The 24114-nt window shown below is 40.0% G+C and overlaps 1 protein-coding gene across 9 annotated transcripts in view; it reads left to right on the plus strand.

Moving 5' to 3' along the window:
* Positions 1–24114, plus strand: part of MBP (myelin basic protein) — a 106382-nt gene that overhangs the window by 74801 nt on the left and 7467 nt on the right. For all 9 annotated transcript variants that reach the window (XM_085220666.1, XM_085220661.1, XM_085220669.1 and 6 more), the window contains one exon: positions 13938–14368. In XM_085220666.1, coding sequence (XP_085076792.1) covers positions 13938–14368 — 431 coding nt within the window. The remainder of the gene's footprint in view (positions 1–13937; positions 14369–24114) is intronic.

A 24114-nucleotide genomic window follows, 5' to 3' on the forward strand; every position in this document is an offset into this window, starting at 1 on the left:
CTATAATATGCCTTCTGGGGTACAGAAAGATAGGACTAGGACCATAAAAAATGCTTCTCTCAAAGATGAAGCAACACACACACAAAAAAATAATAACAATTGGAAACATCTAGAGATGCAGGAGATTGGAGGAGATTAGTTGACAGAGTCAACAGCAGAAGGCATCTTTAAAAAGTGTTTACCATCCAGACGTTGAAATAAGCAGAATTAATGAAAAGTTGAGAGGACTAGAAAAGTTTAATTTTTGTTTTCAGAATGTGCATGCAAAAAGCATGTTACAAAAATTTGCTCTCCTTACTGATAGACTTCACAATGCAAGCTTTAGCCATGCATCAAATGCACAAATAATTTTAATGAAGGACAAGTGCCAAGCTGCTCTTAAGGATTTAAAAGTAATGAAAGCTGACCGCTTCTGTGCTTAGCTCATCTCCTGGTTTTCCTTCAATTTTCCAGGAAAATAATATTGAGGAGTTAGTAACTGCTCATGTGATGTGCTGAAAATTGATCCACATAAAGAAGTAACCTGCTGTAGGTGCATGTGCTACACTCCTGACTACTTTGTGTGTGTAATGGGACTGGAGCTTGACTACGTTGTTTCTGTGCTAGCAGGTTTGCACCCTGCTAAGCTTCAGTTCTTTGCCAGGATCTCTTCAGATGGAGCTACTTGTGCCTCAAGCCTTTGCAAAGCTGCACAGCCTCCAGTTGGCCTAAAGTACATGGTGAACAAGATAACATTGAACTGAGATGTAGGCAGAGCACATTTGCTCTCAGCCTAGAAAGCACCCTGTAAATATGCCTTTTGGAAACTGGAGATTTCATGCTGCACAGATGGTGCCAGCCTACCATGTAAACCTCTAATTTTGTCCCCTCCGCTAGCTAGTATAGAAATATGCTTTTCTTAGAAGGCAAGGTTTGTTGTAAAATGAAATGGGGACATGGTGAAGGCATCACTGTGTGATCACTATTAGCACAGCCGCTTGCATTCCTTTGGGATGGATGAGAAATGAGTTGTTTCTTTTTTCAGTGCAGAATAGATGAAGTTTCCTGAAAGGCTCAATCTGTGGTTCCAAGCCTGCAGCGCTTCAGGTTGGGTAAGAGCTGCAGTCAGAAGGCAATCCAGAAGTGCCCCCTTAGCAGAGTGAAGGAATATGACTGTAAAGAAGACATTTGTGAAGCTACACTGTCAGTTCTTAGGTAACTAGATAAATGCCAGTATTCCAGATTTGAGAAACTGCCAAAACCCATGCAGTATTCATTTTCTAAGTGGGGACCTTTTTTTTGAATTTAAAGACTTTGTAATAAATCCTCGTATCTAAAATGTACATGGCTTTTAAATGTTTAACAGTGCAAGTTAGGAGAAGTAACATTTTAAGCTTTTGACTCTTATAATTGTTTTTAAAGTATGTATTTTCTTCCCATATTAGCTATTGACATCTCTGACTGCTATTGAGCAGGTAGGTTTTGCAGCCTGGAGAGGTTTCAGAGGTGAATTTTCTGTTGAAATTAGTGAATTTGATCCAGAAGAAGACTACTAATGCCTCCAGCAGTATGGCAAGGATGCAGTTCTTTGATCAGAGGGCAGTGAGGCGCTGGCACAGCTGCCCAGAGAAGCTGTGGTGCCCCATCCCTGGAGGTGCTCAAGGCCAGGTTGGATGGGGCCCTGGGGAGCTGAACTGATGGGGGACAGCCCTGCCCATGGCACGGAGTGAAGCTGGGTGGGCTTTGAGGGCCCTTCCAACCTAAGCTGCTCTGTGATTTATGTCTGTCTGTAAAGGTTTGAGTTCATCCTTCTCTTTAACCTGCTAGTCATCAAAACAAATGCTCATCTCTTCCTCTCTGATATCTTTCTTTCAAATATCCTAGTTGGATCTCTCTGCCGATATTTTAGATTTTCTGTGTAGTAATTTCTCTGCTGTAAGACCCTGTGCCAATTCAGTCAGTGCAGGTTGTTTTAGTTCTTTGTATTCGTTGCTGCATTTGCTGAAACTTCCTGCTTGGTTTCAAGTATTCTTTATTCTAGCTTAAGGACCGCACTTGAGGGTGTTATGAAGAAGATATTGCCCGCTGTAAACCCAAGATAAATTCCAGAGATAAGATTTCCTTCTAGAGTCTTTTTGACTGACATGCGGACATTTAAATCAGATCAGATATCAATTCTTCAGGCACATGAATTTGCTTCTGAAAAATATTTCATTGGACACCAAATTTTGTTACTGAGGAAATCTTAAATTTTTATAGTAAATTAAAATGCTGGGAAGACTGAATAATTAATCACTGTTATGATCCAAAGTGCTTCTTTTCTCTTGTCTTAGAATATTTTCATAGCCTCTACTTATTTATCCTGCAGCAATTCCTAGATCTGCACTGATGTTGTCCATTATTCAGCCTCCAAACAAAGCTGTTTTGAAAAGCAAGGCAGAGCATGGTGGCAAAAATCTGTTCCCTCCCTTTGCAGCAGGATGCAGAGTCCCCAGGAGCTGAGTTCCTTGCATGAGGGAACTTTTCAAACTGTGAGACCAGCCTCACACAGCCTTGAGATCCTACGTCTCAGGAGCATCATCACTAATGTGCTTTGGTGTGGGGAATTTTGGCATGCAACTTCAGATATGGCATGGCAAACTTGTCCTCTGAGTAACCTGGGATTTTGGGCGTATTTTCTTTAGTTCAGAGTGATAGTTTCAATAGTGAACCTCTAGAATCTTCATAAAATGAATAAAAACTTAAATAAGTTGTACAGAGGAAATGCCAAGCAGCCAAAACCCCAAATCTGAAATGTTAAAATGATATATTGGCTAAGTACTTACTGTATTTTTTTTAAATGAGCAGTTAGCTGCTGATCATCTAAGCAGAATGACTTTTTTCCCATTTTAGCAGTTGCTGAGATTTGACTATGCTGGTGATAAAATGTTTCAAATATTTATTCAAAGAGTTTGGCCTGGTATGACTTCATAGTTTATTGCATTTGCAGGAATAATGGTGCAGTCAAAATCTATAAAGCTCTCACGAAAAAAGCAGAAGATGGCTGACTAAATATGTGATGAAGAACTTTTTCATATTTCATTTATATCCCTTCACAAGTATTTAATGGTTAGAAATGAGTGGAATACCAGAGATGCTTATTTTTTTTTATTTGATCTTTGTTTCCGTTTTGAGTCCTGCAGATGCCAAACTGTCTTGTTAACTTAAAAAGCCATTGGCTTGTTCCCCAGGGAATATATAAGATACTTGAAAGATGTTACCCATAAAAATTGGGTATTTTCTTTTCTTAGTCTTCACTGCATGCAATATGGTATAATGGCTTGCACTTTGATAGCTCCCCAACTACTGCTTTTTCCATCTCATGTTCACCTGAAATCATCAGACAGACACCTGTAGGGGACAAAGTGGAGAAGGAGAGCAGCAAGCTGTGAAGAAGAGTGGCGTTTCCTTGCTGAGAGAGCTGGATAGAGAAATTAGAGAAAGCAGGATTGCAGTTGTGCACAGAGGTGTGGGGGATTAGGGATGGGGAAGCAGCTGTTTTGAATTTTATACTAACTGATTATCCAGAACTGGAGACATGGCTCGCTTTTTCCCAGGCCCAAAGACTGAAGAGATGTTTGTTTGCTGTTGCAGAAGAGAGTTTTGAGGACAAGGGTGTTTGAAGGGACTTATTCCAGTCTACCCTGCCAAGGATGGTTGCTTCTCAGCTAACAGGTCAGTGAAAGGCCAAGAGGTGAGAAAGGTCAGGGAAGGGGAGTGAAGCACATTTTCATTCAGGTTAGAGATAGAGGAACCCTTTGATTTGTAGCGAAAGTCTTTTTGGGAGGCCTGAGGTGGAATGAAAATGTAAAGGTAGTTTGTCCAGAGAAAAGACCACTCACAAGGCATAATGTTCCTGTGTTATGCAGAAACTTGTTTCCGGAGTTTGCTTTGAGCCTGATACCAGCTCTGCCATCTCCCTGACCACCTTCAAAGCCCCCTCCACCAGCTGATAACTCAGGCCATCAGTTCTCATCCACAAGGTAAACTGAGATGCCACTAGGGGAGGAGTTCTGTCTGCTCAGTGCCATATGAGCCATGAGTTCACATGCTGAGAGGAACAAAAGCGATCAGGCTGCTCTGTTAGTGACTGGCCCTGTACACTATGGGCACTTGACTGGCCAAAGCCCTTGGCCATGGGCCTGGGGCATTCCCTGTGGTTAGGCCCTCGAGATAACCAAAGATGTTTTGGGTCTAGAGTAAGCATACCAAAGGCTGCTGTAGTCCCCAGCACTGCTTTCAGTATCCTAGCCATGCAAGGAGCTTTTCTGACTGTCCATAGCAAAGACAGAGCTGGAGTTCCAGATGACTGCAGTGTCCTGTTTCCATGTTGGACGTGGATCGTCTGTCCCTGTCAGCATCTTACAGAATCATCTAGGTTGGAAAAGACCTTCAAGATCATGAAATCCAACCATCTTGAACTGAAGGTGCAGTTCATGACCTGGTTCTGTTTCCTCAGAGGGTACAGATATACTTATGTCTTGCACTACGTGGAAGCTGCTGGTTATGTGGATCTTATCCCCATGAAGGTTGGAGCTTCTTTTCCTGTCATAGGCAGAGTGGGAGAATGTGGGTCTTCTGGGCCTCTGCCTCCCAGAGATTCATGCATTGGACACAGCTGGTCCAATGTGATTACACAGCTGTCTTTTACTCCTCAGTCCTTTTACTACAGGTGAAAATTAATTCCAAAGTGAAGATAATGCGGGATTAATACAGTGTCTGATGGCTGTGCAATTGTTCTGACCATTGAGAACTGCAGTTCACATAACTTTTAAATGTCTCTCTGGACCCTTTTTGGGTTTTAGAAGGTGTTGAGTACTTTTTTTTTAATCAACTCAAGTGGAGAGAATGTTAAATGGTCTATAGGCTTATTCGTATCCTGTTATTTAAAATATTTTTAGAAATATTAGCAAATAGTGTACTGACTAGCAAATAGTAATCTGAATGTCCTTTATGGCCTTGTACTGTATCTTTTAAAAATTTTCTTCTGAAAGTAACTTCCCTCACTGCAAATTTTACAATGATTGTGACTCTGAGTTCAAGTGGACTTTTTAGTGAAAGCTTCAATTCAGAACAAATTAATAATGAAAAGAGAGGAATGCAGTGATGCAGCATTGCACACCTAGAGTACATGTGGAAATTTAAAGCATATTAATTGCAGTATCCTGCAGGTATTTCGCAGTAACTAAGTGCTTGGCATTGTGTGGAAAACTGAGTACCAATAACCAGTTCTGCTTCTTGAAACTGAAAGACAGTTCATCTAAGGAAGGCTTTATAGGCTTATGCTGTAGGTGATTTTCCTGTGGTCATGATCAAAGCATGTTTCTTAAACCAAACTACTTGGTTAACCTAGTTACAAATGTATTTTATTCTGCAAGGTATACTTCATAAATAAATAATTTGTCTCACATACACTTAACCCTCATTTTTAAAAAAAACAAAACAAAAAAAAAAACAATAATCCTGTAGAGTTTTGAATAACCAAGTGCTGTTGTGCTGTTTTGAGGCAGCTGCATGATGATTTTTAACGGCATATATTATACAGCTGGCTTTGCATGCCGCTTATCATGCTCTGAGCCTTTGAACGAGCTGGCTCAGTCACTGTCCTGAGCTCACTATTATTATAAAAGAACTCTAATACTGTGTATTCAGTCATAGTAACAGGAACAGGTTATTTCTAAGAAAAGAAAAAAAAAAAAAGAACAAAACAAAACAAAAAAAACAACCAAAAAAACAACATGGCTGATGTGGAAAATACAAACCATAGCATGAGTTGTTGTGCAATCTTGTTGAAATGCTAGTCATTTTGCTGGGCTCTCACTTTTGCAGGGGTTATATCTACAGGTTTTGCAACATAACTTTGTTCATACTCAAGGTGACTGTAAAAAAAATAATCAAGCAATCCTTCATTTAATATTGGTCAGTTGTACAAATTGTGAGGATATGGCAGGGAGCTGGGACTAGATGATCTCAAAGGTCCCTTCCAGCCCGAACCATTCTATGATAACATGCTGATGGATCAGACAGGTAATTTCATTTTTCCTCTGAGTACACAAAATGGTTTGTTACAAATGATGCCCCAGCTCATTTCACTGTGGGACGATGATCCTTAAACCAAACCTGTATGTTCTAGTAGTAACAAAGGGACATTTCTCTTTGAAACTGGTGGGTGGATAAAATTCTTTTAAGTTTTGTTTTTTCTTCTTTTAAAAATAAACCTTCTGCGGGTTGTATGGAGAGCTGCCACATGCTTCTCATAGATTCCAAATTTCTGCCATAGCAAGTCCCACTGGTTTCAACCACAGGCTTTTTTGTTTTCTGTACTCTCCTTTGTAACCCTCAGCAAATGGAGGCAATGCCAGAGTTGCTGGAAAACAAGAGTGAGCGGCTGCAAGCCAGGCCTACACTGCTGCATTCCTCTACAATGGTAGGCCACCGTGTGGGCTTTGCTCCGACTCCTCATTGTGAGCCAGGGGCAGAGAGAACCAGCAGGGTGGAAACAGGCAGAGTGCGGGGCTCTTGGGTGTTAATCGCTATCTTGATCAAAAAAACACTTTCCCATGGGGTATATTTTTAACTCTTTGGAATGCTTTTTTTTTTTCCTTATGAAATTTGTTCATTTCAGCATGCTCATAAGCATACCTCACCTTCATGCAGCCGGGAAGCAAATGACAAGGTCCAGAATAGTTCTCTTTTTGTTACATGTGCTCCCACGCCATTAGCTTTCTTCACCTAACCGCACTGAATGTAAAGGCAGTACATGGCTGGATAGAAAATCATTCTGCAAGACCTCAGAAGTTGGGAGTAACTGGTAATTTCATGCAATGATGCATCACTGCTTTGCAGAAATATATATCCTGTAATATACAAAACAACTAGAACAGGGGAAGAGGAGGAAATGAAGCTCAGTGCAGCTACAGATAACAATTTCCTCCCTGCCCCCTGCTAACTTCTTGTGTGTTGAATCTGGCATGACTCTTAGAGTAATTTTGAGAAGAAAGGCCTGTTGTATTTCTGGTTTTAAGCTTCAGCATCATCAGTAATGGAAGAAGACACAGTTGCTATGCAACTACTGCTAGCACCATTTGAAAAACATTGCGTGCTGTCTTTCTACGATCCGTTTCCTTAGACATGTCCATAAAAGCTATTTCAGCTGCTGCTTTACAGCTCATTTTGCTGCTTTAATTGAGCATCTGTGTGATGAAGTGCTAAATTTCTATAGTAAGAGGATACTTGAACGTATAAGCAACACTGAGTATAAAAGTTTGAGGATGGTTTGATGTTGTTTTTTCTCCATCAAGTCTAAAACCTGGCTCCTAGAGCAGCCTCTCACAGTGGGTAACGGAGCATCTACACATTTGTGCCTACAGCAACCACACATGCTTCCTATTAATAGCCAGACTCTGGGCACTAACTACAACGCTGAGTTACTGCTGCACAGACTGCAAGTGTTTTCTCATCTCTGACATGCAGATGCTAGGAGTTACATGTCCATTAGGGAAAAGCCTAATGATAGACAAGATTTTTCCACAAGCGGGCCCCTTGTGATGGTATATCCAAAATCTCTGACACAGCATTGCTAGTTTTTACACAGAGATGCTGTAGAACTTAGTTGCCTTCAGTGTATCGATAATGCTGAACCTCAGCTGTAATGGATGCATGGTGTATTTTTATTTGTTGTATAGAACTAGTTCTCTTAAATCATAAAATTGTCAGCAAGGGCTGTAGTAGTTATGTACCGTTTGCTTAATCACAAGGCAAGAATTCGGCATTGTTATTAGTGTCACCATTCCAGATGAATGACACATTCTTACATGTTTTCATTTGGTCATTTGTTCTACCTTGGTTTTTCCTCGTAAGTTGAAAAAAATCAGTGTGGTTACTCTACAGAATGGGATACCACAGCAACAATCCAACACAGCACCAGTTTCACCTGCTTACTACAGAGATCTCCTCTACTCCGTGTTCATCATCTAATTTTAAAGCATTGAGCCCCTGAAGTGAAAGAGGCAAACTTAGGAAAGCAGGTAAGGCAAGTGATCCTTGCTGTTAAACAACACAATTTACAATTTGTGTTGCTTCTGATTTTATAGTGTGCCTCCATATAAGCATGGTCTTGGAATGGTTGCTGCCACGTAAGTGTCATTGTTTTAAGCAGATTCTGTGGAACCCTTGCAAACTGCTGCTGCTTGCATGAGCACTGCAGTGATGGAGCCCAGTACTTAAAATCTGAAAATCCTTTGTTGTGCCCCAAGCAGCAAAATGTCAAACTGGAAATTAATATTAGTGGACCAGGAGCAGCAAAATGAGATCCAGCTGCATACGGACAGCCTGTTTTTACAGGATATTGGAGGCTTTTGTTTTCTCCCCTAGTCAGTCCTGTATTTTTAAAGGAACTGACACAATTGGGCAATACTACTTACTTATAAAGAGTTGTGTGCATGTAACCAGTCTTCTGTTATCAGTAACTCTCTGGATAAACTACTTCACAGACAGATTTTTCCAAACTCTGCTGCATGAGCTCTGGAAATTGTGTTTCATACAGTTGAGAGAAGTCCTGAAAATGGTGCAGCTCAGACTTGCAGTCGTACCCTCTCCCTTTGGTGATGAAGGGACTGAGAAGAAACTGTCAAGTCAGCATGGATCTTTCTCAGTGTTGGAAGTAAGCTTTTCCCTGACTGGTCCAATCTGTAGAAGGCTACTAGTTGTTTCAAAGAGAGATTTTATTGGGTGCCTTACCCAGTAAAATAGCTACTTGTGAATTGTCATACATTTCAAGTTAGCATCAGAAATGAAGTGAGAGGAATTGTACTTACTTTTTCATACGGTAGTCATTAGCAACTGGAAGAACTGTTGAACGTTACTCTCTTATGCAAGCAGAATTTTTCTCCCATTTCATACTAAGAAGCCCACAAAAAGTGGGTATAACCCCTACCCCTCCTATTCCACCTGATGCAGTGCAATACTTATTTCCTTCAAAATGTGAGCATAAGTAATGTAGGCACTGTCATTTCTTTCTCTTGCTAAGTTTGTGAAGACAGGTATTTCCGTGATTGGATGTGAGCTGACATTGCCCTTCTTCCCAGCAAAACCTTTCTGCGTTTTCATGCAAGCTGTGCTGCAAGGGTAAATTCTGCTCTGTGAGAGCCCTGCTTCAGTGGGAAGGGCCAGGGAGGGCTTGGAAGGGTGAGGTGTTTCTTCAGTCAGGAAGCAGCTATGCCAAGATATGTTTTCAGACTGGCAGTAGATCCAAGATAGCATGATGCTGCCTGCATAGTTTGACTAGGTGCTGCTGTTCTGTAAATCACCAGGGGTTCGTGGAAAGCAGTGTTTGTCAGGCTCCTCACCTTGTGAAATTACAAGTGAAAGTTTCATTTGTCTGGCCACAGCAATGCAATCTAAATGTCAGTTGTAAAACTCTGTCATGCCTCTACTAACAACAGGAAAATCCTTTTCTACATGCTTAGCCAATGATCTTTATTAACCCAAGATGTAGTACAGAATTAATCTTTCTCTTTTACTCAGTCTTGTTCAATAGAAGTTAATACAACACTGCTGGTAACATAGCTAGTTAAGAGTCTGTACTGGGCCGAGTGTTGGGTGTTTCTTCCTTTTCATTTCTTACTCTATACTGAGTACTAAGGTATTGTTTTTGGTTTTTTTGTGTTTGATGGTTTGTTGTTGTTGTGTGTGTGTGTGTGTGTGTGTGTGTGTGTGTGTGTGTGAGAAAAATTGTGCCCCATTATACCATTATTCAACTGCTGTGTATAAGTGAGGTAGATAGAGGTGCACTTTGCCAACCAGTAGAATGGAAACAGCTTTTATTCTTGTCTGGTAGGAGTGTTGTGCTCTGTAATGTCTAATGTATGCAGTGAGGGAAAAGTCAAAAGTGTTGTGCTTAGTAGATGTTTTCTCATTTTTGTGGAGGTTTGGTTTACAGTTTGACAAGCTGATAGGGAAAGTTGTGTTTCCTATGTAGACAAATATTCATTTTATGCTATGAAATTGTATTGAAGCTACAGAGAACATTTATCTCTGGTAGGAGTGTTTCCCCCAGAAGTTACAAGGTCAGGTAAGGAGGGCAGGAGGAGAGTGGCCTGTAATGGAAGTGGTCCCTTAGCTAACCACAATAGTTGATCTCCTGTGGATTTATGTTATGATACACACTGGCATTTCTCTGTATTGGTTTTGCTAGTGTAGCAAATGGGGAAACTATTTGTATAAAGGCATGATGCAGCAGTAGATCTGTTCTGGTTTTGTTCGTAGCTGTGACCAACTGTTTTTCAAACTAGTGTTTCTATTCCAAACAGAAATGTTTTTTAGAATTGACTTTCAACAATATGACAAGCATCAGACAAACCCAGTAATTAGCTCTTGAAGTAAAATGTCTGATGGCATACTGCCTTCTACACAGATCCTTTAAGTTAGGCTGGAAGCCATTTTTTGTCTGTGGTGTCTCAGCATAGAAACTGAAGACAAATCGAGCTTTGCAGCTTCAAGTAATTTGACCAGATAACTCCTTTCTTCAGCCACATTTAACAGGTTCAACAGTGTTTGCCACACTTGCCTTTGATACTTGAGACTGCTGAGCACCATAGTTGAATTCTGTTTCCAAGGAAATTAAACATTGAATTGGCCTGGTTTTCTTTTGTAGAATTGTAGAACCATTAAGGTTGGAAAAGACCACTAGGAACTAGAATCATTTAGTCCAACCATCTACCTACCACCAACATTGCTGACTAAACCATGTCCTACATACTATCCTTTCCATACTACATAGCCTAAACCATACTACATCTACCCTTTCCACTAACACCTCCAGGGAAGGTGACTCCACCAACCCCCTGGGCAGCCTGTTCCACTGCCTCACCACTCTTTCTGAGAAGAAATTCTTCCTCATATCCAACCTGAACCTCCCCTAGCACAAGTTGAGGCCATTCCCTCTAGTCCTATTGCTAGCTAGTTAGTGATGTGCGCTTTGTATAAAACAGGTTCTGACAGTAGCAATTGTTCAAACAGGGCTGAGGCTTATTTAGGGATGTTATTTTCATTGTCAAGAGATGGGATAAATCACTGTTGCCAAGTTGAGCTTTAAGGCACAGTGGTTTTGAGCATAGCAAGGTGTGGCCTGGCTCCTATTAAAGACAATGGAGGTTACTTTTAATATTGGTTCATTGAAAGCACCCTTTCGTTTTATTTCATTAACAGACTGTTTGGATTTTTTTTGGTTCATCTATATTTCTTCGTTTTGGAAACAGAGTGACTTGTCCACTCAGACCAACAGTGTACAATTTAGTAGTCTTCCAGTTATGCCTATGGCAATGCATTGTGCTATGTTTACTCTTAAAATTAACCTATTTTGCAAGACTTTTTTTTTTTTTAAATAATGCCTGAAACCCTCTTCTTCCCTGACAGCTTTCTCTTGTAGAAATGATGTGTCATTGGAAGACTATTCTTGCTTGTTTTAAGTCTTATACAGCCCTGTCAAAGCAGAACTTCATATTGCAGGGAGAACCAAACAAAAAACATGTCAATATAACTTGCCCTGTGTTTATGATGGGCCTCAGTAGAAGTCTAAATACTTGTTTCTAACTGAACCGATAAGCAAATGTTCGCACTTTCCATTATTTCTGGGTCTCCTAAAGATGGCTGCTCTCTCAAAATGCACTTCAAGACTTCACTTAGTTCAAATATTTTTATTATGTAATAATAAATACTATGTATTTTTACACCTTAAAGAACACTTAAACATGAACAAAATCTAGAAAAAAACTTACTTAAATGTATGCTTTCATTACTGAAATAGAACATACAGAAAGATTTATACTTCACAGCTCACAGAAGCAACTTTTATGGCACAAATGCCCTTCTTTGTTGCTTACCAATACACGTATTCAGTGACACAAAGCACAACTGTTGTAAAAAATATTAGTATGCAGATGCTCTGGTGTCTTGTTAATGCATTTAATTAAATACAATAGCTCTTTTGTTTATTTTTCTTTTTCTGTCCTTGAATGGATTTGTATATGGTATAGAATCCAGGGTTATGGTTGCTATTTAAAATGTCTTGAAGTTTCAGAAAGTGTCACATATTGGTGGTGCTACTGTGTCTTTCATTTGATTAAGGAAAAACGGTTGAGTTTTAGTAACTGGTAAGAAATCCAAAAGCATCTTCTCAGGAAAACTAAAATCACAAAGTTGCCAGCAAATATCTTCCTCTTCTCCACTGATGAGGTCTTAAGTTAAAATTAGCAGTAGTTAAACAAGTATATTCCTGAGAAATACTTCCAAGTGTTTTAACCAAAGGAAAGTCTAAGTTTCCCTAACATAGTCTGGGTAGTTTTCAAAGGTGCAGAGCAGAATTGCACAAAATACTTTCATATGAGAAGCTGTGCAAAACTGCAGCAGACTAACTGATAACAACAAATTGTCACCTGGTAAGTACTAGGTATATAGTTGTAGAAATCATAATTTCTGTCTTGTGCTGTTACCCTTAAATTTATTTCAGAATTGTTCTCAGCCTGAGAAGAGGTTTCTTCAGTGCCCTGTGGGTGGGAAAAATGGTATGAAATGACTACATCAAGTTCAAAATTGCTCTGAAGTACTGAAGCCCTGGCTACTTAAGAAACTTAACAGTATTTGCCAGATTCTGCCCTTCACATAGCAGCAAAGGCCAAAGCAAAGGGAGATTTAATGAGGTAATGAGAAGACCATAAAAGTAACACCTGACTAACTAGAGCTTCTCTCTGAAATTTCAAGCTTCATTAACTCCAAAAAAGTTGGTATTTGTGTGTGGGGTGTGTTTGTGAGAAGTGTTTGCTCTGAGGATGCTTCTCAAGCAGTAATCTACCAACAGGTTTGGTTTGGTTTTGTATTCCTGCGAAGGCATGTTAGATGCAGTATGCATCTACATTTTTTAGTCTACAACAGAGAAAGACAAGCAAACAAAAAATTCAGTTTCTGTCAGCATAGAGCATGTGTGAAGGGCTGCGTCTGCTGTAACTGATTTTTTTTTTTTGCAGATAATTCAGTGTATGCATTAGAACCCAACTGTAGAGAAGGCAGCAAACGTTGACACATCAAAATCTGTCTTGGAGCCTCTCTTAGACAAATGCTCAGTGGGTTCTGATTATCCTTTTTATCACTTCTCACGAATAGTAAATGCAATCGGGACAGCTTTGCTCATAGCCTTCAGCATCAGATAGCTAAGGCATCATATGAAGAAAAACTGTCCTGGGAGGCAAAGCGGAGTTTGCATTTGAGTATTCTTTACTTGTTTGAAGAGATGATAATTTAAGAAGTAAAGAAATCTTTCACATCTCATTTTGCTTTTGTTCATGAATTTAATGGAATTGCTTCATTATTAAAGGGGTCTAAGTGAGAAATTCAATACAAAAGAAATTCAAAGAACCATCAGGTGGAGAAGCTCTGATAGCGCAGAGGGGGAGCATGCACTGGGAAATGCTCAGCCCTGTTACTTTCCCGTTTAGGATACAAAAAGTATACTTTAGAGTTCCAGTCTTCAATGGAAAGTACTGGAAATCTGACTGTCCAGATATTATAGCTGAAAGCCTCAGGGTCACTAAGCCTTCCACATAAACAAAATTAATTTATTTCAGTTATGCTTCTAACAAATTATTAATCTATTTACAAATACTTCTAATTGAAAAAAAAAAAAAAAACCCTAACAAAAAAGCACCTAGAACTACTGCATATTTTGTGTGAGGACATCACTGCAGTTTCAGTTCCAAGATAGCTTAATGTTCTTGCAGGCTGCTAGAGAACATAGTTGCGTTGCAACTGCACATATTACGGGTTTTGTATTAAATGGCCATCTCAAGGCAGTGGAAAGAAAGCAGCATTGTTCCCGGGCTGTTTTTCACAGGCCTGTATTCATATCTCATCCTTGTTGTTTGCAGGAGAGGCAGATGTGAACCAGAACAATGGGACCTCCACGAAGAGCCCAGCGGTGACAGACTCCAAAGGCACAGCGGACCCGAAGAATGCCTGGCCCCAGTCCCACCCAGCTGACACGGCCGGTCGCCCCCACTTGATCCGCCTCTTTTCCCGAGATGCCCCAGGGAGAGAAGACAACACCTTCAAAGATCGGCCCTCAGAGTCAGACGAGCTACAGACCATCCAAGAGGACAGTGCAGCAGCTTCAGAGAATTCGGATTTGATGGCTTCACAAAAACGCTCCTCTTTCCGGCACGGATCAAAAATGGCATCTGCAAGCACTACAGACCATGCTCGACATGGATCTCCAAGGCACAGAGACTCGGGTCTACTTGACTCGCTGGGCAGATTCTTTGGAGGTGACAGACACGTTCCCCGGCGGGGCTTCGGCAAGGTGAGCTCTGAGGAATAAAGAACTGCACAGCCACAGAAAAAAAAAAAGTACAATTAAAGAGGAAGGGTGGGACTGAAAAGAAGGTGTAACAACGATAATGCAAGAGTTGACTTAGCCAGCAAGACAGTACTTGCAGTTGTGTAACTTAATGCTTGGCTTTGATCTGAAAATAACAAAAAAACCCATAGATCTGAGAAACACAAGGAGCTATTTCTGGGTTGTGACAAGGAGTATTAGAAATCCAGTTGGCTTTAGAAACATTATCAAGCGGAATTTCTATGAGCATTCTATACGGTGCGTTATGTGCATTTGTATGCTGTGCTGTTTAGAGAGAGACATGAGCCTGCTTTTGTGTTGTTTTTAAATATTTGCAAAACTGAGCTGGATGAAAGCACTAAATGCAAGATGATGGCTAGATAGTTGGGCAGTAACTGTGGGACAGACTTGGAAATATATGATGGAAAAAGAACGGTGGTCAGATTCTCAGCCTGCTTGCATAAGAGCGTATTTTAAGGTCAGTTGATAGCATTGCTGAGGGGACATTGCTGAGGTGTGCAAAAAAAGTCCAGCTAAGACTTATATGTTGAGCATTTAATATCTTAATATCAGAAATTGTGTAACAAAATCATTTATGCATTCTGACTTGAAAATCAAGGTATAGATGAAAGGATACTGTACTGTTTCCTCACCTAGAATTCATTGGCATTCTTTGATAAGTATGATAGATACTGTATGTTGTTCACTGTTCCTGGAGAGCCAAAACTCATTTTATCAATTACATAGCAAAGGGTACAATGAAAATAAGCGCTCTTGTGTTTGTGTATTTACACACTACAAAACCATTTGAACTGTTCCTAAAACCCTCATTTTAGCTAAATGTATTGTTTGATACTGTTGATCAAATTGTATATGTTACAAACAGCAATGCTCCTACTTGCCAGCTAGCCACAAATTTTTCAGTAACCTTAGAGAACCTGTGCTATCTGCTCCCCTGTGGTGCTTGCTGGGACGGGTCACTACATGCAGCTTTCCCAGACAAGTTGTATCATGACAGCATTACATTAGGGCATGGTGTTTTAATGGGGATCTGTGATCTTGTGACACCTGCAGGCTGTCAGTGCACTGCTCAGCTATGGATTTGAAAGCACAGCTTGTACTTGTGCTTCCCTAAAGAGCTGGTGTACTGTGTAGACCACTGGATGAAAAATGCTCTACAACCTCAGGATCACAGCTACAGCAGCTTCCCAACTTGGGCACTAGGACTAAGCAAGCTGGGTATTCTGGTCTTCTTGTTTCTCATAGTTACAAACTGGGGTCAATCATGCTTGTGACAATAATGCTTACGACAAAGATTCATCTACTAAAGATGGAGATGTTCATATGACTGTCACTAGAACATTCAACAAGCGGTTGCTGTGATTAATTCTCAATTTTCTAAACTGCAAATATCACAAATTGTTCCCAACAATGCTATGTTCTGCAACCTCACTGGCTAGCTCAACTCTTGCTCTTTTATCCATATACAGCATTATTCAACGACAAATCATATATGAAATGCTCTTAATGCCAAGAAAACATTACCAAAAACTGAGGCTAGACAGAGGTGTGTGTACGCCCTTGCTTAGCAATAAAACAAACCAACCACCCCACTTTTTAGTAGCGATGACTAAACCATGGCTGCAAGTTGTACAGAGTTGTGTATTGTATCCTTTCGTGTAAACATGATTGCTATGCTTCTCTACAGATCCCTACATAATCCATCATGTGAGAGGACAGGGTGCCATCTGTCTTAGCTCTGTTGCCGTAGTTAAGTTAATTTGAGGCACTTAATGTCTGCACAACCAGTCCAGAATTATGGATGGTTAACACTTCTTTGCTTGGTAGAAGTAATTTCTTTAAAAAAGAAAAGACTACATTTAATATTGGAGTCCTGGCTTACATATTTCAGCTGGAAGCACAGAGGGGCTTTGTCATATTGGCAAAAGCCAGTCACATCAGCACTGACTTCAGTGCCAAAGCATCTCTGTCCCCATTTATCACAATGATAATATTGATGCATGAAAACATATCTTGGGAATCCATTCCATAGGAGAGTTTCAGTGCTGAAGATGTTGAACAAGTGCCACAAACAGTTTTTGTGTATGGTTGTTTTTTTTTTTTTAACTATTATTTATTTAGGCTTTGAATCAATGCCTTTTGGTTTCTTGTATCAAGGAAGGCTTGTGGTGTCATTTATTTATATGTATGTATACAGAGGACATCGAGATGGCTAAATAATCTTATTTGTGCTTAAAACCTAAGTAGCTGCAATTTGCTGAATTTTGTAGAGTGTCAGAGTAGTGATACACACCAGAGGTGTTTCAAGGAAGAGCTGAACAAGAATGATGTCTTCTGGCAGTTTTCCAAACTCTGCTAAGGAAACAGGGCTTTGCTAAATAAGATACTACCCCAAAAAAGCACCTTAAAATAGAGAAGTTCCTGGCACTATACTGTTTATTTGCTTGCAGTCAAGTTTTGAAGCTTTTTAAAAACAGTTCTGCATCTGCCTTCCTTGTGCCTATCCTTTCTCAAGCGAGCTGTGCCCAGTGGGAGCACGCATCTCAACTGCCCACACCAGCAAGCACTGGAATGCAAAGACAATACTCGCTCTTTGTACAAATTTAGGGCTGACATTCAAGCAAAACACAGTATAAATTCTTTGTGGAGGCATTTTCATCTTTCAGCCATAGCTGGAAAGCACATAAATGAATAATATTCACTATTGTGTAAGGAAAGGTGGGGTAAGAACAAAGAAGCAACTGTTGTGTGGCCTCCTTTTCTCCCTTGGAGCAGATTTCTCCCTTATCATGGAATTCTGAAGTTAAATTAAGAGCCTGTAGGCGTCCCAGGGGAGTAAATAAAAACAGAAGTACTGGAATGTACAGAAATACTTTCTCCTCTACAGGGCAGCAGTGCATTTGCCATTGTTTTCTCCACCCCAGCCCCACTGAGATTTTTATAAGAATCCTCAATCAAAAGTAAAGCTTGAATTTTGAACTTACAGAACTTGATTAAAGTAGAATATTCCAAGCACAGCTGCTGTTACCCACAGCATAATTTTAGTCGTATTACAGAAGATGTTAAAAAGGTGACAGAACGAACCTGCAGTGCAGACATTTCCAGAAGCACTCAACACAGCAGTGTAACTATAAATTATGTTCATTCTAATCTTTATGGAATATTTATCTAAACATCTGTGAAGTGTATGGGCAACTTTATGTTACAGTGATCAAACCTCTCTCTGTCTCTTAGGTCTTAACGTGCTTCAGTATATGCTGAGTGCTCTTTTGTTTCTTTATGGGAACACCTGTGACTAAATCAGTTGGTTATGCTTTTCTAATTCTTTTCCTTATGATTTTTTTGTTGTTGTTCTGCTAGGGTTGGACTGTGAAACAAAAACTTCGGTCCCAATTTAACATTATGTATTAACATACTAAACTTTAAACTACATTTGTGACAAAACGCAATGGAGCAAAAAATGGCAAATGGCAGTGAATGAGAGGCTTGGTGAGAGAAAAATGGATTGAGTCATGTTCTGTATTTTGCTTCAGTTTTCTGTGTAACCTTGTGAAGTTCTCCCGTGGTCTGTATGAAATCTTGTAGCTGCATTTCCTACTCGCTGTGTGTTTGGGTGCAAAGGGTATGGAAGGTGGACACGGATTTCCTACCCTAGGGCTAGGAGGTAGCTGAGTTCTGTGCTCCTCAGAATGAGCAGAAGTGGGGATGATTGTAATGAAGAGCTGAAGCGTTGCAGATAAAGATGCACATGCGTAAGGTCTCAAAGAATGACAACAGGCCTACATGATTGTCAGACTACTCATTGATCTTTTCTCTTAGCACGTTGAACTCAATCTAATCTTTTGCGCAAGCTTTGATGTATCCTATGGCACTGTGAGAAAAGTAGTTACAGCAGTGCTAGTTTGCCTGTGAATACTGTGATCTTTTACTTTCAAGTCTTGGTTTTCAGGGAGTGGCATTGCTCACCAGATTCTGGCTTTGTAAACCTGCCGTGCAAGCACCGTATGTGTAAATATTATGGATATAGCTTGTGGTGATTGACTGTAACAATTTGGTTTTAATCTTTTGCTTTCTATGTGCTTTGTTTATATACTCATTAAACTGTTTACATGACAAAACTGGCGTACTAATGATTTAATTTCTTTTAAATACTTTTAATATATTAACAGAAACACAACAAACCACTTCATAGTGCAAGAGGGCAGACAAAGTAATTAAAAGTAACTAAATTTGTGGGAAGTGTATTTGACAAAGGAATAGAGCTTACCTTTTAGATGGAGATGATAGATTTTCAATAGCCAACGCTGCACATCCACATGGGGTGAACCGAATCTAGCTTCTCATTGTCACAGCACATAGTAAGGGGTGATGCAGCACCTAACAGTGAATTAGTGTCAGAATTTCCAGTTTCACCGATGTTCATTCAGTCTGCAAGGCTTCTGAGCACTTTAGATTTGTCTGCTTAAAAAAAAAAAAACAAGTAACCTGCACAAAAGAAGCAAATATTAACAGGTAAGTGCTGCATATCACCTGACAAGTGGAAGGCTCGGGAGCCAACATCGCACAAGACGCGGTTTAACATCTTCATTTAACACACATAACCCATATCTGTTGTACATGCTTAACATTTAACACATGATTTCATGCACTGGAGCCAATTAGCTCTTGCATCTTGAAACCATCATTCCTGTGAATTTGGAAATCAAATTTGCTCAGATGAGATACTTAGAAGAGCGAGCAGTAATTCTTGGTAAAGCGTTGGTTTTGTATCATGTCCTGAGTGCAGGTATGGGGCAAAGCGCAGTCAGAAATGGGACAAAGCAGCAGCCAAAGATTTCAATGAGAATTTGAAGGGGAAATCACCATTGGATGGGCAGGAAAAGCCTATGCACTTAAATGCTTTTAGAATATTTTATCCACTCAAATACCAGTAAATCAACCACAGCATTGTAAAAATCACTGTTTCTGGTCATTCTACAGCAAAAGACTTGCCCTTTTTTATGACATTTATAACAGTATGTTCCACCTCAGTTTCTGCTGGCTTGTTTCTGGAGACTTCTACCCATCAGCTCGTGTAATATTCTGTTTAAAAAGGAGATAATGGTGCTTTCTAGAAACCCAACCATGCCTTATCTAGGCAGGCTTAAACAAGTGACAAAGGCAGGGAGGTAACCCAGAGCTCACACGCAGGTCCAAAGAACACGTACAAAGTTTAGCATAATGCTTTGCGCTACCCAACATTACATCTCTCTCACTATGTCTACTTTTTCTGCTGCAGTCGAGCCGTATTATTTGTAAATCAATCACTTTATATTTTAATCCATTCCATTGTTTTTCTTCTATCATATAAGCTCAATTCTTCACAAACCATGAGCTGTAATCCTTAGCGCTTTTGCCATCCTGAGGTGCCCAAATCAGCGATGTTTTGAACTTCATAGCTATTTTGAGATTGCAACTAAGTAAATGCTCCCTAATAGAAAACTGAGAAAAGAAGTTAATAGTCTGTTTTGCTGACCTTATTTTGTACCACCATCAACACACGTTATTAGCAGCAGTTGGTGGCTTTCATTTCAGGTACTGATGTAAAATAGCTGATGAAGCTCCTGAGATGTCAAGGTAGATGTGCGCAGTTACCCATTGCACAATAAAGTGACCAGGTTTCATTCAAGCTACAGAAAGTCCTTCACTGCTGCTTTAAGATGCTGTTATTGGATCTCACCTGTATTTCATTTGTAACACGCTTACTTTTTCATTTTTGACATTTCATACAATTAACAAACCTCAGGGTTTGGAGGCCACTTTTTCTCTCTCTTGTTTTATAGCAACTACATCATTGGCATTTTCATCTCTGAGAGTATTTGTTTCAAAGAAATATGCTGTTAAATATGCCACGTGTATTTATTTTGCAATAGTTTTCTCTCTTTGCCATTATATTTTTCTCCTAACTTAAGCTGCTATCAGCAATTATACATATAAACAACCTGCACATGAGTTCAGCATGTCTTTTTTTTTTTTTTTTTAACCTATTATAGGCAAAAAAGAAACAGAACATGGCCAATGCCTTCAAATAAGAGCACTGATAAAGCAGTGTAAGTTTTGAGGGTCGGCATTGTGCTGGTGTTAGCAATTAGAGAGAGGAAGTGTTTCATGAAATGAAACCAGCACCACTTTTACCTCTGCTCAGGGCTACAGCTTCTCTGTAACTGTTTTTCTGGTCAGCAGTTGTATGGTGATAGCATACACTTGGTATTTACATAGTTTAGTTTTCCAAATAATCATCATTTCTTATTGCATTTGCTTCTTGATTACTTACAAATATTAGGCATTGAGCCTCCTTAATGTTTTCACATATTTCTGCTTTCTTGCTAATTATCCATAACCACAATGTTACATTCTTTTGATGTAACTTTACCCAAACATGTAGGCTGTCAGCAATAGTGATAAACATCTCATCTGTGATGCCATTCACATTGTGGCAATGCACATCTAAGTCCTTATGGCTGGGAGGTTTGTTGGTGGCAGAAGCTACCTGGAAACTACCCTGAGAATTCCTGTCCACAACCTCTTCTGTTGGAATGACTCTTCTCAAAGAAGACTTACGCTGGGTTTCTATAAAGGTAGTTTCCATAAGGCTCAATTCACAATGCCTGAATGACACCACCTTGATAAAAGCAGCAGACAACAATACTGAAGATGCAGCAGAGTCTATACCTGAGTAGATGAAGAGCCTCCTCGTCATGAAAAACATTTGAATAAAATGACTAATGTTAAGCAGAAAAATGCTACAGAAAAGTAAACTGGAAAAAAAATAAACATGAGGAAAAGCTCAGAGGTATGACAGCACCGTTCTCTCACTCAAAACTGCCGTAAAACAAGTCATTATCCTGAAGCACTGCCAAGATTCTTCATTTATCCCCTATAATTTCTTACTGTCACCTACTAATTTGTGAAGCATAATTAAGGAATAAAGGAGTAAAAGGGTTTTGGAGAAGCATAGTTCTGGATCATCGACGCTCACTTACCTTTCCTGATGGACTGTACTACATTGCCTCCTTCTTCAGGCTGTCTCTGCATTATCTTTGGGCTTCTTTTCAATCATCTCTGTTCCTTCCTCCAGCATATTTTGTCCCCATCTTTGCTTTGGTTCCTCCTTTTCCTGTTCACCACCTATTTCAAGGCAAAAGAGTGCAATCCTGAGTTCAAGTTGCACCACGAGAGGTTCAGGTTGGGTATTAGGAAAAACTTCTCATAAAGAGCGGTGAGGCAGTGGCACAGGCTGCCCAGGGAGGTGGTGGGGGTCACTGTCCATGGAGGTGCTCAGGAACCGTGTGGACGTGGCATTGAGGGACGTGGTAAGTGGGCAATATTGGTGGTAGGTGAACAGTTGGGCTAGATGATCTTAGAAGTCTTTTCCAACTTTAATAACTCTGTAATTCCACACAGGACTGGAAGCCACAATCTCCAAGACTCTCCATCTTTCTCCCTACCAATCTGCTCTGTTTCTTTGAGCAACTCATTTTGGTTCTGTCTTAATGTCTGTGAGAAATCTACAGTACCATGACAAAGCTACGTGGCTCATCCTTTTTGAAGTGATTAGAAAAGTTCACCGAGTTAGATAAATACTTATAAATCACTTATACTATCTCCTTTGAACCAGCATGGGGGGGATGTGTCGGCTTTTCCCTTGTTAATTGCAACAGGTCAGTAAATCATGGACAGCCTGGAAGAAACACCGTCAGCTCTGAAGCAAACGCTCCATACAAAACACCCCTGAATTCTGAAATGAAACAAATTCCATATCCAAACATTTGTCAGTCTTCCCATGATTGCTCTGCTCAAACTACATATAGTATAATGGTGTATATAACCATTGAAAGGACACCTCTCTCTATTCCCACTTAGAAGTCTGCTTTGAAACACTTAATGTTTAAAGGACATTTTTTTTCTACCAGCACTGCTGCAAATTTCTTAATGGGGTTAAGCATCACTTCCCGCAGTGGAACAGTTTGGTTTTATATGGCAATCTGAATGTACTTTTTATATCTCTTTTTTAAATGCACAGATTTTTTATGATCCATGCACAGTGACTTCTGTGAAGATAACCCACTGAAAACCAGGAAACCCACTGAACCCATGAAGAATGTCCATTGCTTTTCACTCTTACACATGTCAAAAATGCATACAAGGTTTAGTTTTAAATCAGCTGTTTTCCAGTTTCATATGCATCTTGATTTTTCCAGTCAGCAAAGCTACATATTAATGATATAAATAGGAATCTGAAAAGCTGTAAATTCAGTACTGCTGAGCTAAAACACCTCAATGTTATCGTTGTCACTAATCATCTACTGCTTGGGAATTAGAAGCTCTAAGTTTGTCTTTACATGTATGTGCAGTCTCTATTTATAAATGATCTTATAAGGATCAAGAGGCTTTAGAGCTTATAATACACATTGTAAAGTCTCCCTTCATAAGTAAGAGCTGCAAGACTCATTGCTTACACCGAGCAAAAGCAGAGACGCACTTCACAGGATCTCAATGTCACTAAATGCTGCTACTGCTCAGCTACGTTTTTACACTCACCATCATGAAGGCAAAATCAAGTGGGACACTTAGAGTACTTAATTGCACTTGCTTTAAACGAAAGTGAATCTATCTCCCAAATCTCACTGCTCTCAAGTTAGACGAATGTATCACAAAACAGGATTAACAAACTCAGCATCCGAATGTTTGAAGCAAAAGGCCTCTACTCCGTTTACCAAACACCCCAAGACCTCTCCCTCTCACCTCCTGCAGAGTCAGAGTGCGGGCATTAACACCACTCAGCAATTACAAAGTGCCGCAGAGAACATCAGGAAAATTGGTCAGGCCTACTGTGTCAGAAAAGTGAGCATTTATTCAGGGATATTCACCACAATCAGAGATGTAATACTCTTGCAGAAAAAGCCAAAGTGGAACAGGTGCTGAACTGCACGTGACTTCTTGTGACTGTGTGAGAGAGATGGCAATCGGCACACACACCCTAACAGCTCTGTCAAGGTTTTCAATACAGTGGAGTGACACAGGGAATGGAAAGTCCACGTACAGCTACTGTTAAAATACCTGCTGCTTTTCTTTGCAATATACTGAAAGTTTCTGTAGTGTCTTAGTGGCCAACTCACATAACACATTGGCACAGGGAAATAACGCAACTTCCCAGTATACTACAAGGAAGAGCCAAAAAGCACTCCCATATCGAATCAGTCCCAAATACAGAATAACCTGGGATATTTGACAGACATACACATGTTCATATTTAGATTAATAATCCTTAAACTTAATTTCACAATGGATTTCCAAATTATGTCTTTGTCATCGTATCTCCCACACAAGCCTACGCAAATACCCAGCATCAGCCAAAATTGCCTATTAACATTATTCAGATTGAGGGATCTTTTCTCTCTGGCTTTTTTTTCTTGGCACATGTATAGCCAAGCTGGCTTAGCTGTCAAGCACAAAGTTAACAGAAAGTGATGTAAAGATGAGCATTCCTCTCTGTTCCAACTGGTTTCTGCCAATTGCTGTTTGCTACAAACCATCCTGCTGCCCCAGAAGTTGCACTGGTGCAGAGGAACCTCTGTTTCAGTGTTTGTAAACAGAACCCAAGAGGCCTAAATCTTTTTCTAGGAAAGAAGGAGACAGACCCTTTAGCA

This window comes from Meleagris gallopavo, chromosome 3, assembly GCF_905368555.1.
Source record: "Meleagris gallopavo chromosome 3, MGAL_WU_HG_1.1, whole genome shotgun sequence".
Classification (NCBI taxonomy): domain Eukaryota; kingdom Metazoa; phylum Chordata; class Aves; order Galliformes; family Phasianidae; genus Meleagris; species Meleagris gallopavo.